Source organism: Condylostylus longicornis, unplaced genomic scaffold (genome assembly GCF_029603195.1).
Source record: "Condylostylus longicornis isolate FDR11 unplaced genomic scaffold, ASM2960319v2 ptg000163l, whole genome shotgun sequence".
Taxonomy (NCBI): domain Eukaryota; kingdom Metazoa; phylum Arthropoda; class Insecta; order Diptera; family Dolichopodidae; genus Condylostylus; species Condylostylus longicornis.
In genome coordinates this window covers 770,410-787,075 of record NW_026578131.1, presented here as the reverse complement: position 1 = coordinate 787,075, position 16,666 = coordinate 770,410, and the positions used below count along the sequence as shown (strand labels likewise).

The following is a 16,666-nucleotide window of genomic DNA, read 5'->3' as shown; positions in this document are numbered from 1 at the left end:
TTTGTCAAGCTAAATCCGCAGTACAGAAGGAGAGTTTCGTCATTTTGTTAGGATAACAGAAGGAAAAATTCCTTAAAATAAAATTATCAAAATATATCATTGATATATTAATTTTGGTTCTCTGTATTGATTTTATATTCAGTTGATTTTTACAATTTGGCATTTAAAATTATTTTTGTATTAATTAAAATCGCGTACGCGTAATTACTTGAATGATTCTTTGTAGTGTTGGCAAAGAATAATAAAAAAATTTTTTGGAAAAATCTATATTGTATAAAGTGACAAGAGAGAAAAAAAGAATCCTTTTAATACATATTGTGTGTACATAAGTGTATATCAATTATTTTATCTATATACTATCTAGTTGCATAATAGTTGGAGATTATTTTAATTAGGAAACAATTTGATCAAAAAAGTTTTTTGTAAAATTTTTAGAAATATTAAATCTCTGAATTAAGGTAATTATGTTTTCGGGATTAACAAATCAAGTTAGTTCATGGATGGGCGCTGTAAAAGGCGAACCACACGATGAAGAGGTACCACCACCACCACCTGGATCAGAAAATACAGCTCCTGCTGCTCCAGAACCTGCAGCAGCACCAGCTCCTGCAGCAGCAGCAGTAGGAGGAGAACCGCCTGTTGAAGGTGAAGAGGATAAAAAAAGGTCAGTATAAAAACAATTAAAAAAACAAAAAAACCTTTTTCTTTGTAATAATAAATCGCAAATTTGAAGAAAAAAAAATGTTCGGATATGAAAAGAAGAAGAAGAGGAAAAAAACGTATAAAACTTTACTTCTTCAAGGATATACAGAAAAAAAAAATTATATTTTCCTTCGAATTTTACGATTGTGTGCGGAAAAATCGATTTTCGGAGTAAAAATAAATTCTAGTTTAGTATAGACAATAATATAAAGGCAAAATTTATTTTGCGCACTCTCATTCTCCTAATTGAAAACACTCTGTACCCATTAAAAATTTTGAGTACATACATACATTCTGTACGTATATACTATATTTCCAAATACATAATAATATTGTATGTTGCATTTCCACACTAAAAATCAATTTGTATAGGTATGTATATAGGGAAATCAAATTCAATACATTTAGTTGCCTTAAGTATTTCGCGTAAGCTTTGCTTTTAAATTTTGAAATTAGGAATTAAAAAATGAATAAAATCATATTTTTTTTTTTTTTTAGAAATTTTTATACATCTGTAACTTTGCTTTTAATGTATATGCTATTTACTTATGTGTACACATACATTTGCATACGTACATTTTTCTGTAAATGTTTCCATAGTCCATGACTTCCTTATAACATGATAGGACTATGTTACCATTGTCCTTGTAAACTTAGGCCGTTATAAATGTTTCACTTTTTTGAAAATAAATGATTCTTCTACTGATTCTAATTTGAATGAATCATTCTTTTTTTTATTCTTTTTTTTTTGTATTTTTTATTTTTCCCTTTTTTGTCGTTCTCTATAGTTATACAATAAAATTTCAAAAATTTTGAAAACAGGAAATTGAAAAAATTTAAGTATCTATCCGGAAAATATTGTTATACTAATAAATATCAAATTAATTTCATATACATATAAGATTTTACACATTTTAAACATTTTAAAATAAAATATAAAATTTTTTTTAAAATTTTCTTTTACGCAAAATAATAAATATTGTTCAAACTAATCCATTAAATTGACGATTGAGTAATACAATACTTTTTTGATTTAATTTATTTAAAAAAATGTAGAACAATTTTTTTAATTATTAGATAAATCGTGATAGAGAATATTGTTTTTGAATTAATATCCCCAAAATTTTAAATGTCTTAACTTTAGCAGCTAAGATAAAACTTATGTATCTCTAAAAAATGAAAACATATTTAAAGTTTGTCCAAGTTTTGAAATAAAATATTTTGCCTTAAATAAGAAGAAAAAATCGAAATTATATCGTTTTTCCACGATGACAAATAAGTTTTTATTATTTTTGGTTAGAATCTTTAATGAATCCATAATGATAATATTTTATCATTGCATTTAAAGCACTTTTCCTTTCTTAATTCTCATTTACTACATACTGTATAAATTTCTCCAATTTCTATTTTATTATTTATATAATTATGTATATAATATATACATATATATTTATTTAATGCATATAATCCGAATATATTATATACACACTTAAATCTATATTTCTAAATAAATATGGAATTACATATTAATTATTCTATAGCCATTAAAAAGCATCCATTCCATTGTACGTAATGATTTTAGTACCCTAAGTTTAGTATTAGAACTATACTTAAGCTTAAATAGCTTATGTATAACAGAATAATAGTTTATATTCATTATATAATTATTTATATTTGATTTTTTAATAAGTGTCATTTCAATTTCTTTAAGTATATAATATAAAAGATCTAGAATATATAAATACATACTTATATAATATATACTAAATTATACAAATACATACATCCATATTAATGTGTACATATGTAATTTAAAATGTGAACTTAAAAAAATGCTAAAAGCAATAGAGGAATAAGTCAAAAATAATAAAAAAAAAATCAAATTTCTTTAAAACACATACGATTACTAGATTATTTTTTATTTTTTTGCTATTAAAATAAATTGCAAAAAAAAAAAACGGGAAAATTATAAAGGACAAGCAATATATTGGAAAATGGTCCGATTTGGTAGTTCAAAGAAAATTCAAAAAAGATATTTAGGATTATACATGTGTTACATAAATACATAAACATGAGTACTTACTCAAATAGTATTTATATACACTAGTTTTTATGCACATACATATATATGCATGTACTTCTTTTGAAAAGGAAAAGGGGAATGGAGAAAAAACCATTAAAAAATTGCGAAAATGTTTTTTTTTTAAATTGTAAAAAATGAAATAAAAAATTTCTTTTTTTACAAATTCTGTTAAGAAGGAATTTATGTATAACACATTTCTATAAGTACATACATACATGTGTACTTTAATAATATACTTTTGATTTTTAATCATTATTTTCAATATCATCAATATCAATAACATTTGATTTATAAATTGACATTTGATATGGGCTTATTTTTAATTTAAACAAAAAAAAAAGAGAAAAAAAAGCAATGGAAAAAATTTTATACATTTTTTTTTCTATGTTTTCTTAACATTTTAATTTTCTTTGTACACGTATATTGAAATAAAATTAGTATATTTAGTATATATATGCATAGGCATGTATACAATATGATAATAATAATTATATGTATTGCATGTACATACATTCATACATACATACTATTAATTTGTATATAAGTATGTACATATGTGAAAAATTTTTTTTATATAGCATATAGTTTTGTCCTTTCTTATATATACTTATTATTGTATATATGTACATATAACAATTACTTATTCGATTCGAAATTATTTTTCTTATTATTTCATTTCGTTTTTTTTTATTTATTTTTTCTGTTTTTTCGTTTTTCTGATTTTTTTTGCACATAGTCGTCGTAGCCATTTTCCGATCGATACAATAAAACGTCATCCTTGCCCTAAATTGAATAAAAAATTTTTTATACATGGATGAACATTTTTTATAAAAAAAAAAATAGCATATTATTATATAAAAATATTGTTGTTTTTTTCTGTTATACATCATATCATAATAGTTATATTATGTTGGGGTATACTCGTATGTATGTATGTATGTATTTAACTTATTTATTAATTTTTTCTTATGTACAAATATTTTATGTATGTATGTATATATACATATGTAGGTATAATTATTTTTTTATTATATTTTCACTTCTTATGTTTTAACAAGAATATGTAAGGTAAAAATATTTTAAGAATGTTCAATTAAATAATACCAAAAAAAAACTGATTATACTTATTCGAAGAAAATAAAAAAAAATTCTTAATGAATTTGACATGCTTTACAGGAAAGGTCCTTTTGCATAAAATAAAAATTAATAAAAAAAACATTGAAAATATATATAAGTACACCATATTACGATAATCTAATAAATTTTGGATTTGATATATTTTTGTATGTATATCGTATGTACCTATATTACAATTTAATTTGAATTTAATTCGGAAATGCTAAGATTGGTATTAAAAAATTTTTTTTATTATAGAAATTTTCTTTATTAATCATTACGAAACGTTTTCTAATTAGATCAGGTTTGTCATCAAAATTGTTTGATGATATTTTATAATTCATTTGAAATAAGAAAATGAGTTTCCAATATAGGAAGATTTTGTTGTATCAAAAGAAAAATCTTGTTGAATAAAAGGCATACAAATTGTAATTTTAGTTTACCATGCGTGAAAAAAACTCTGCTCTTACGGCACATGTATGTCATAACAGATGCGCGACTATTCAAATTCTAATATTTTTTTAATAATATAAGAAACCAGTTCACAAATAATCGATTCAAATTCAATTTAAAGCTCTGAACAAAAGCAGATTTTTAATTGAATTTTGGCAAATAATTCTTTAAAATTTTCAATTGTTAACCAAAATTATAATTTGAATTCGATATTTTTTAAAAAAAAAATTTTGAATAATGTAAAAAACTTTTCAAAACTGTTACCAGATCTCTATAAGATGATCAAAATTCTGCTATTATAAGAATTAGTGGTTTCAAATAATAATAATAATTTTCGTAATAAAATATTAAACTTTAAACGACAAGATGGTAGTAAATTTTTTACCCTTCCGCTTTTTTTTTTTCAAACTGCCTTGTATTGCTCTCCCACACTTTCATATTCTCTCTGTACTTTCATATACGGTTTTTCGTTCTTTTACTCATTTTAATTTTGTTATTATGCGTAAAACACTTAGGGAGAAATTGGTGGAGAGGTGCAAATAATCACTACCACTTCGAAAAATATGTAATTAATATTTCACCTCGTAGGTTAAAGGTTAAAAATTTTTCAGCCAAATTTTGAATATAATTCGCAATAAAATATTTATGTTGTTTAATTATTCAGTATTATTAGTATTTCTCAATATTGTAGTATAAATTTTAAATGCAACTGTAATTGTAAAAACTTCATACAACCATACAAAATCTATGTCATTCTAAATCAAATAACATAATTTTTCAAATATTTTATTTTTTAGAAAAAATTCAATTAGAAAAGTAAGAAAGTAAAAGTCATTATCCACAAATACAAATATACTTTGATGACGTTCGTTATCTCCTTCAGTTTATTTACGTAATGTAAAAAAAAACGCTTTTTTATGTTTATTTGTAAACCCTATGTTTTTTTTAAATGTAACAATTTTGATTATTGTGTTTACTTTTTTGAAATGAATCATATAAGATGGAAAATAAAATTAATCATAAATGAAAATCGTAGGTGGTACAAATAGGCATTCAAAATCAAAACGTAAACAATATTGATTGAAAAACACAATAAAATAAAAGTAAGTTTATATAAAAAAACTGCTTAATTCAGTATAATGAAATTTGGCCAAATTTTGTCTATGAACTGACTTTCACCATCATAATTAATTCTCTATTAAAAATATTCACATTGCATACTTTTAGGTTAGATGTAATTTCCGGTATTGCAATTTAAATATGAAAGGTGACAGAGCGAATTTTTATGTTCAAGCATTTAAATTAAATTGTAAAACTGGCTAAGGAGGAAAATTAATTATATAATTTTATGAAAATTACAAAAATCCAGTTAATTGAAAAATATTATTTTCTAAATTTCATGTTTAAATGTTGAACAAGGAGTCTTTACTTAGATGTTCTATTAAAATTAGACTAATTAAATTGAATTTCATATAGATGACTTGGAAGACTCTTCAGTTCGTATTGGTTTAAAACTAAGAAATTGGCAATATAAAATCTAGTTATTTAAAAACCTGGAGCTCTACATATACATTAGACGAACCATTTTGCAGATTAAGAATAAATAAAAATTGTAGTTATTTAATAATAAGTAATACAAACTTTTTATATGCATAAATCCTCAAAAAAAAACAATTTTTTCTACAGAAATGCAACAATCAATACATTTATGTAATGCAATATATTTTAAGTTTTTTTTCATTTTTTTATTCGCGAAGTTTTCACTGTCATCATGTGTGCCAATAACATATATTCACTTAAGAATTATATAAAAAAAAAATGAGTCCCAAAAGGTTTTAAATTTCGAAAAAATTACCATGCGCATTCAAAAACATTAAAAATTCATTTTTTTTTTTATCCTCATACATACAAGTTCTGGGCGGCGGGTGACGGATAGGTTTATAGTTAAAAGGTGTTTTGTGTAAAATAAAGAAATGTAGCATATTTATTTTAAATGAATTATTCATTTGTGAATAAAAATTATAATAAAAACAAAACAAAGTACCTTAAAAAATATCGATTCACATAATATATGACATATAAGAAATGAAGAAAGATAGAAAAGAGAAAGAAAGAAAAAAAGAGATCGAGTGCAAAACATTAAAAATATTTGTATATGACAATTAATTTCAAAAAAAAAATTTTAATATTTGTATTTTTACATATTTTTTTTTTTATTTAATAATAAAAATATCCCCACCGACTCAAATAACTAAGATTATGTAACGGCTTCTATATATGTATATGTAGTTTAAGAATAAATCTTATAAAATGGAACAAAATTAATGTCGACGTTGAAAAATGCATACTTTTGTGAATATTTTTCGAAACAACTGACTATAGTTTATCGTCCGTTTTTTAAATATATAAAAAATTTTTAAATATTGCAAAAATAATCAAAAACAACCTCAAAAATTCCTCTAAAACTATCAAAACACAAATTAAGCTGTGAAAAAGGATTTCACAGGTTTTGAATTTCTGATTTCTAAAAAAAAAACATTATATTTTTCCAACAAAATGATTAAAGTATACAATAAAACTGTTTTTTTTTTTTTTTTTTGTTAAATTATAAAGGATACCAACATTTCCCAAGTATTCTATTCAAAAATAATAGTAGAACTAGTAGAAAGAGAGAGAACACCGGTCTACGATCACCCAAGTGAAGCCCATGTACTAATCTAACAAGAATACTCTGAAGAATCCTAAAATTAACACTCTACAATTCGCCATGTAATACAAACCCCGAAACCATCTGTCGGAACCAGTCAACCTCCTTGGTGAATTAGCCGTGTCAAATACTCTCCCCCAGCCAGGTCTCTGATATGGAAGAAGGTCTCTTGACATACCTGACAGACATCCGTTACAGAGACTCCTTGCATTTTGGCTATTTTCCCCAAGAGGTTTTTCCCAAGAGGTTTTAGCAACCCCAGCAGTATACTGAAATCAGCCTTATGATATTCCAACAACGCCTTCTTCTTATCTCATCCCTACAAGGCCACACAGCTCTGGCCACACGACACTTACAAGCCTCCGCCCACAACACCTCGCCCCTCCTTTTAGTTTCCTTGTCCTAGGTCAGTACTTCCGTACGTCCATTTAACAATAAAAATTTGTAGAAAAAAGAAAGAGATAAGAAAAAACCTTAATTTATATATTTTAAGGAAAATTGTGATTTCAGCAAAATTTATTTGTATATGTATGTGTGTAATATTGTCAGCTTACATGTTACATTTTAACATGAGTGTTATAAAATGTAATTATAGTAAAAAAAAAAAACAAAAAAAAAACATTTTATTTTTAAACTTTGAAAATTTTCTTTCCTATTTTCTTTTAGCCTAACATTCGTTTCTTTTAATTCTTTTTGATTTTTATTACATAAAATAATTTGCTAAATTTTCAATGACTTGTGTCTATATTATATACTTACATTAATTCTGAATATACGAGTATATGTACAATTATAGAAATATATATATATATATATATATATATATATATATATATTAAACATATTAAAAATAATTAGATTGCTTAAAGCATATTTTAAGTTCATTCCACTGATATTTGAATGTTGGTATGTAGGTGTTAAGTAATAAAAATATATTAATGTTTTTTATTTTCGTTACATACCTCTACATATACATAAATTTAATATATTAATATAAGAATAAGATGAAAAGGTAAAAAAAAAAATCATTAAAATTTTCCTTTATCCGATTAAGTGGAATTCAAATATTAAAAAATGAAAAGAAAAGTTAAATACAATCTTAGACTTTTGGAGATCAAAAAAAAAGCATATAAAAAAAAAACACCAATGTTATACAAAATAACGGTAATCATATAAAAAAAATATGATTTTTTGGATAACAGGCTTTCATCGTATTACTTATATTTTTTTACCACATTATTTGCATATACTTATGTACATACGTATGTAGGTATGTAAATCTTTATTAAAGATTTAGTATTATTTTGGGTTGATAAGCATAATTTGTGTATAACTACAGTGTTTATATAAAAAATCTATGAGATATAAAAGATAATTTTCCTTAAATAATGTTATTTAACTGTTATATAGTATTAAAAATTTTGTTGTGAAGTCAAAGAATAATATTTTTATGAATACTACATATGTATGTATATATTCTCTTATTATGTTTTCTTTGGCAATAATTTTATGTAATGAGAGTTACTATAAAAAATACTGTTACTGGTATAACATAATAAAAATATATAAAATCATCTCGCATACCTAAAATAATTTCGATTTTTCAACTGTTAGACAAGAAACCAGTTTGTAGAGCAATTTCGTAATCAAAGGATCAATTTTTTTGGACTCCTTTTACTAATTCTCATTATTTGGTATTTTTTTTTATATACTTAGTATTACAATCTCTATATTGCAGTTATTACAATTTCTGTATGATAAAATATTACAGGGATGTATTCCAAATTCATGTAAATTGGCTACATATACAAAAGTACGCTTTACAACCAAGAAAAAAAAAGAAAATCAAAGTTTTGTTCAGAATAAAAATTTCTCTGTATCTTAAATGCAAATAGTATTTGTGTGCAGTTGTAAACAAATTTTGAAATGCATAATTACTTTGCATAATTGAACAGAAAATTTTTATGAGAACAATTTATACTAAATGAGAACAATTATACTAAAAATTATGTATGTATAAGTGTAAAATTGTTCAAATAATGATTTTTAAGTACTACACATAATTTGGAACTATAAAAATAGTACTTAAATGTATATGTATGAGATTGTATAAAAATGTACAGCAAATAACAAACAGCACATTAAATAACTCATAATATAAAGCATAGTGTGTGTTGTTCATTTGTCAACTCTATGTACATTTAAAATGTAAATTAAATTTTTTGCCTATTTCATGACATTAATCAATTTACATTTTTACAAATTTTTATTTATTTATTTTTGTGCTATTGCATAAAATTTCTTACATACGAGTATACGAGTAAACCTAAAATTTTATTGAAAAGTTCTTGTATTAAACATTTTATAAGTTTACATAAATAAAAAATTTTGTACGTGATTTTTATCAATATTTTTCTTTTTATCTGATGGTCATAAACGTGCCTTAAAAAAACTTTATTTTATTATTTCCATTTTTTTTTTTTTGGTTCGTATATCAAATAATATTGTTAAATTCCAATATTTTTCATAAACACTGTATACTTATATACAAAATACATACATATGTGTAAAAAAATATACCTACACGTTTATGCTAATGAAAAAATAAATATGTACGTACATTTATAATACCATATGTACTTATGTTGAACAAAATAACAGATAGAAGAAAAAAAGTAAATAAAACAGTTGAAAAAAAAACTAATAAAAATTTTCTCAGAAATATTAAAGGAATTTCAGAAATTTTTTCTTATAAAAAATTTTATTTTATCTTCCTACTTAAGAGTTGGTTGTTCTCGCTCGAGAAATTCTTTTTCTCTTTATTTTCAGATGTAATTCTTTCTCTTTGTTACTCTCACCTATTTTTCAGTTAATGTAATATAAATCGTAAGGGTTGCCATCTATTTTGCTCATCATATTTTTTTTCTAATTTATTTTAAAAATTTACATAAGTAACATACATAGTGTTACTATGTAAATTTTGGAAATAAATTAACTACTAACACATGCGTCTTTTAGACGACATAAAATTTTTCTTCTAAAATATTTCGTATTCCACAAAACTTACATTATTTTCACTTTTAATACCTTCATATTACTTCCATAGCAGTATTAAGCCTATTAAGGCAAAACAGTGCTGTGAGCCATTTTCATGTTATTTAACTTTGAACATTACAAAACGTCTCCTAGACTCGTTATGAATATTTACGTTAGTGTTATTTTTATTAAACTTTAAATGGTCAAATTTTACGTATTTTGTATTATTTCCAAATTAAGTGCTCCTACTTGTAGTTTATTTATAAAAAACAAAAATACTTTCCCAGTAAATGGCTTTATAATATCTCACTTTGAATTGCTCACCTTGAATTTTTTAATTCAAAATTTATTTGATTGCAAAAAACCTGGCAATAAACTGGCATTACAATTCAATATAACCCTATAAAGGCTAAAATTGCCTTTTTTCAGTAACTACTTTAAATTGTAAAGCTATAATATTTTAACGTTCAATATTTTTTAGTTTGGTTTTCAGCCTTTTTTTTTGTATTCAAAATATTTTCTAAATACTTGGCAAGACTGTAATTTTTCTTACTTTTATGAAATATGTATAATTTACAAAAGTATACAACAAATATTGTATTTTTATTTGTATATATATATTTGCAGACATAAATAATAATTTTTCATTTAAGAATATTGCTTAGTAGAAATAAAATATTTAATAATAATAATAATAACAATAATAAATAAGCAAAACAAAAGTATTACCAGTTGAAATTTAGATAAAAGAAAAGTATATATAAGTAAGTCAAATGTATAAAGCAACAAGAAGACTGGGTAGGATAAGGAAAAATTTTAGAATGATTTTCATGCCTCGATTATAAATTCAAGGTAAAAATATGGTTGATATTCTACTCTTCAATATTTAATTTATTCATTTTGTTTTTTCTTATTTTCAATTTTTTTTAATGTAATTTATGATATTAGTGTATTAGGATAAGAACAATATAAAAATTTAAGAGAATATTTTTTATGGAATGAGTAAATTTACAAGTGCAAAACAAAAATAACCTAAAGAAATTATAAATTAAGGGTTTTTTTTCTCTCAACGAAAAATAATGTTTATGCAACACCTGTACATTATTTTATATAGTTTTTACATTAATTTTTTCTTATTTTTAATCTATTTTACATGAATTAAGACGAAAAGAATTATTTTTGAATTAAGTATAAGTACTACAATAAAATTGTAACATTATGTTTTTCTCGTAGAGACTTGTGATTCCAAAGATATTTTGCCTTTGATTCAAAAATTTGAATTTTCACTATTATATAGTATCTATTTATTAAAATAAAAAAACCATATTTAAATATTTTCACCTTTCTCTATTTATTATTCAAATTCGTATATTCTAAGCCTGCAGTTTCTCATATTCTACATTTATATATTATAATGAACAAACTTCTTCTTCACGTGGTGTGCTTTTTTTTTAAAATCAATAAATATAAACTTAAAAAATTGTTTAAGATATTGAAACTTACCAATTGAATGCAAGATCTTTTGGTATTCCTCTCTTTTTTACTATTAAAATTTGGGTACTCAAATTTTGATTTTTTAAATCTAGATCAAAACGAAATGAATGAATGAAATACAATATGTCTTAAAGTATTATTGCAAATAATTTTTCTACAAAAATATTGCCTGCATTTAGGGGTATGTAAAATTTTCATTGAATTCTGTTTGTATTTCAACAATACTGTAAGTAATACTGAAAATAATTATTTGTATTTCAGTAAAAACTTTTAGAAAAATTTATCGTTAAGCTATTATAATTCAAAAATACATAAATTAAATTGAGAATCAACCTTTTGATAACTAAATAAATCTCATTTACAATATCCTTTGAATTTGATTAATAAGCTTGGCTATTTTTCGCATAAAATTATATAATAAAATGTTTAATTATATATTTCCATATATACATATATATATATATACATATATTTAAATTATTTTTATAATTACATCGTGTACTACATGTATTTATAACATACTTATTGTGTGTCTATAATATCATAAAATATACAATGGAATTATGTTATACGGCATGACACCAACCGTATCATTTATATTAAATATATTCAAATGTTTAAGAGAAAATTTTTATGTACTTGGTAAATAAATTCTAGTATGTTGCCTTAGGTAAAATATACTGCAATTAAGTACATGTAAAACTGTTTTAAAATGTTCACATTGCAAACTAATACACACTCATAAGTTCAATCATTACAATATGTTAAATTATATATATATCTTTATGGGTACATAATGGATGTGTATATAATGTAAGTAGTTACGCTGATTTTCTAAAATAAAAAGAATACACCAAACTATTTGTATATGTTTTTGCTAAACGGTTTTTAAATAATTTTCGTGTTATCTCATTGTTTGCAGTGTGCCTACTTACTTTCGTCACTCACAAATGACTCTTTACCGTTTTTTTTTTGTTTGTGTTCTGTTTAGTTTTTCCCCCATTTTGCTATTTTTCTGTATGTTATTTTTCACTTTTGATTTTGTTATTTTTGTGAATTTTATTTATTTATTTAGGTTTTGATAAATTTCTTTTAACCTTTTTATTTCTTTTTTTTTTATATATAAGTATATATTTGTGTCTCTGTATATTTAAAAAAAAAAAAAAGATTATAATTTTTTTTTATATCACTGCAGCTCTATTAAATAAAGTTTTATGAGGAAAAACAAAAAGAAAAGAAAAAGGGTCCTGAAAAATAATAATAATAAAAAAAAATAAACAAAATGAAAATATTTTGGCCTAAATTCAAGAATGCCTTAAGTCATGTACATGCAAAAAAAAATACCGTCATATTGTACTGGAAATGGATAGAAAAACAAATATGCATAAATACAATAAAACCAAATTATTGGTAATTAAAATTAATGCTAGCATTAAATTGGTTTTTAGGGATTATTTATTTTTGTTATCATTCAAAGTTGATATGAAAAAATAATAAATATTTCTAGTATGTATATACTTATTGGTATACAAACGTAAATTAAAGTTGACTAAATTTAAATTATATGCAAGCTAATAATCACAGAAAATAGAGAACAAAACTCGACCCTATATAGAGCCTTAAATCTTATCTTACGTAATCATATTGAATTGGAAATATTTGCTCGATTCATGGAAATTGTACGAATTATTAAGTCTATAACTTACGCGAGAATAATTCGACCATATAGTTTTACCAAATACGTAAATTGTTCATTTAGATGTAAAAGTTTTTCGTTAATTATCGAAAGTGACCAACATATAGTCATGATTGCATAGTTTAATAGTCATGTTTGCATTGTTAAATCGATTCAGAACTTGGTGCTAACTTATATATCTGAAGTCATATTCTTTAGCGTTACGTTCGTAGTTTTCTAAATTTATATGCCTCAAATTATATGCTTTATATTGTCAGAATGGTGTAAAAGAGAATGAGAGAAATAATGGACTATTCTGCTATAGTTATTGAATTTATTATAAAAATATTTTAGCATAACATTTTCCAGTGTTATCATGCCATTTTTCAATTCTTTTTTTTAAATGAATTTTACCTTAAATTTAATTAAAAGAAAAGGTTCTCGGTTTTATTTACAACTTTCGTTTATACCAAATATAAATTTGAAACATTCTGAGTGGATATTAAACCCCACCTTTAGTATTCGTACGTTAACACATACTTTATGTGTTAACGTCAAGCACATATGACATGATTATATCCTATCTTTATTTAACATAATATTATTATATAGTATAGAGTATACTTTACATAGGTAACTGAACATAAATATAAAATTATATTGTTTATGATTATTTTTTGGTCTCAGGTGGAAAATCAATGTTGAAATTCTTAAACAATTTTCAAATAAAAAAAAACATACTTTTTTTCTATATGTACGTACACGCATTCTTATTTTGAACAGACTTATACCATATATATGTTAATATAAAAATAAAATTCTTGTATATAAAAATAAATATTTTATATATACTACTCGTATCGTGGTGTTTATGAATAATATATCTGAACCCTTTAACATTTTAACAAAATAAATAAAAAAGGAAAAACTAAAATGCAAAATAATCAAAAAATAAAGGGAAACGGAATTAAATTTGAATTAAAATGCGAAAAAAATTTAAAAGGAATATTCAGGAAGAAAAATTATGTGGGAAATGTATAGATAGCTAAGAGGAATAAGGATAATTTTTATGCGATTTGCGTTTTAATCCTAAGAGGAGCATTTGTTTTGCATTACGCGAAAAGCATTCAAAAATTTTAAACATGTCTTTAAATATTTAAGCTTAAAAAAAATTAAAATTCAATTTCATAATATAAAAAATACAAAACTGAAAGGTTGCTCTAGATTTATGGAACCGAAAATTTTCGAACTTTAATTTTAATACATACAAAATTTTTCTCCAATCAATTAAATTTGCGAAGGTCTGAAATATATATTATTTGTGACAATATGCAAAACTATTGTTTGTACATGTTTTAGACAGATAATTCAAATTATATGGGACCTTTCCTGTACAATGCACCTACCCTTACCTAGTATGATATAAACGAATATTGTTTACTATTTCAAAGAAAATAACTTAAATAAGGAGTGGAAATGTTCTCATGTACCGGAGCTCCAAATGGTTGTAGTAAAAAATAAAATTGCTATGATTAAAGAAAATATCGCATTACAGACTGTACAATGACCCTTTTTAAAATTTTGTTCTGGTTGATTATGTGTTTTATTAATATTTAACAGAACCTATGCATTGCCAGGAAAATTTAATTTGCACTTAATAATGAAAATATTTGATAAATATTGGAATTTTTTTTATTCCATTCAATTAAAAATTTCATAATTATTCCATTTATAAAAATCAAGTAAACTCCTCATAAAAATGCTTTTTCTAATTTACTTATTAGTTTATAAAGTACTTCATTGCTAATAAAACCATAAAGTAATAATGAAGGCGCCTGAAAGTTTATTGCATAATTTTTTTCTAAAATATCAAAGATTATTTCAAATCTTAGTCATATACAATTTATACTTATATTAATTTTAAAATTTATGTAAAATTGATTTATTTTTTTATTGTACCACGCACATTTATTTGCTAAGAAATAAATTTTTTCTATAATATAATTTTATAATCTAAATTGTGTATAGTGATGATATTTATAATTCTATTAATTTGAGAAATATTTTTAGCTTTGTTGTTGTTCGAATATTTGCATATGTTCGTCTAGGCGTAACTGATCGTTAATGAACTGTCGATTGACATCATTGGCATTTTACAGTTTGAATTTTACGATATTTTTATTATAAGCCAAACATACTTAATTCTGAAATGCTTTAATACCATATTCTGTATAAAGCTTACATCGATTCAGTATTTTCCTTTAAAGATAAATTCTATTAGTATACTCAAATTAAGCGCTAGCTTTCTAATTCAAAAATTTTGTTGAAATCACAATATGTAAGTATCTACGTATTTGCTATGTATTGAAAGAGTTCTACAAAAAAAATATAATTCAAAATAAAAATTTTTAAAAAGCAAATAAAAGTTATAGATAAGAAAAAAAATTCTTTTTTATCTGGTAGACTCCACACATGTAAGTAGATTATATCAACAATGGTACATCAATCAGTCACCCCAAAAGACTCATTATAGATATACAAGTCAACTGAGAGTAAAACTAGTGGAAATTATGTTAAACAATTATTGAACAAGAAAAAACAAGAAAAGTAGATTATTTATGTGTCTCTGTCTACACAATCTCGCTTTAAATCTCCGTCTTTTTAATTATTCAATCATTTTTTTTTTACATTTTTAATTTTCATACAATTAAAAAGTTTGTATGTATGTAAGTATGTATGTGGATGGTGTAAGAGAGAAATTTTAATTAAATTATCTTCTGTTTTTTTTTTTGCTTGTTCCCTTTTTAATTGAGAACAAATCGAAAAGGAAAATTTAATCAATTTCGATTTGCATGTAAGATTAAGTAGATTTTTTCTTTTTAACATATGCTGCTGCTGCAATTGGCATAAAATTAATTGAATTTACACCTTTTTTGTACAAAGTTGAAATCCACAAAACATTTTTCAAAAAACAAGAACAAATCAAAGAAAAGAAAAAATTAAAAACCGTTATGAACTGACGTTGTCAACTTTGGGATTTATTTATTTTTATATGAGTACCTTATTTTAAGCCATAACTCAAAACTGCAGTTTGTAAAGTAAACTTCTACTAAGAACCAAATTTACATTTTTCTAAATGTGTGTTTAATAAAAGCTTAGTAGCGCCTATAAAGTTTGAAAGTGTTTAAAATGCATTTTGATAATCTTGTCCAACACTTTTAGTAGTCTAGACAATACGCCTTGCGGTGTCGGTTGTATCCTGACCACATCAGATTTTTTAACTTATTTTGTTTTATTATTCGAGGCAATTTAAGTCAGAATCTTCTTTTAAATATTTTAATATTAAAAATGATATATAAAATTTATTATATATTATTTAAATAAAATCTATTTATTCGAT

The 16,666-nt window shown here is 23.3% G+C and overlaps 1 protein-coding gene across 5 annotated transcripts in view; it reads left to right on the top strand.

Moving 5' to 3' along the window:
* Positions 1–16,666, top strand: part of LOC129616216 (synapse-associated protein of 47 kDa) — a 93,664-nt gene continuing 76,998 nt past the window's right edge. For 3 of the 5 annotated variants that reach the window (XM_055531731.1, XM_055531733.1, XM_055531732.1), the window contains exon 1: positions 1–664. In XM_055531731.1, coding sequence (XP_055387706.1) covers positions 465–664 — 200 coding nt within the window. In that variant the 5' untranslated portion in view covers positions 1–464. The remainder of the gene's footprint in view (positions 665–16,666) is intronic. The other 2 variants (XM_055531728.1, XM_055531730.1) reach the window with 2 other exon arrangements.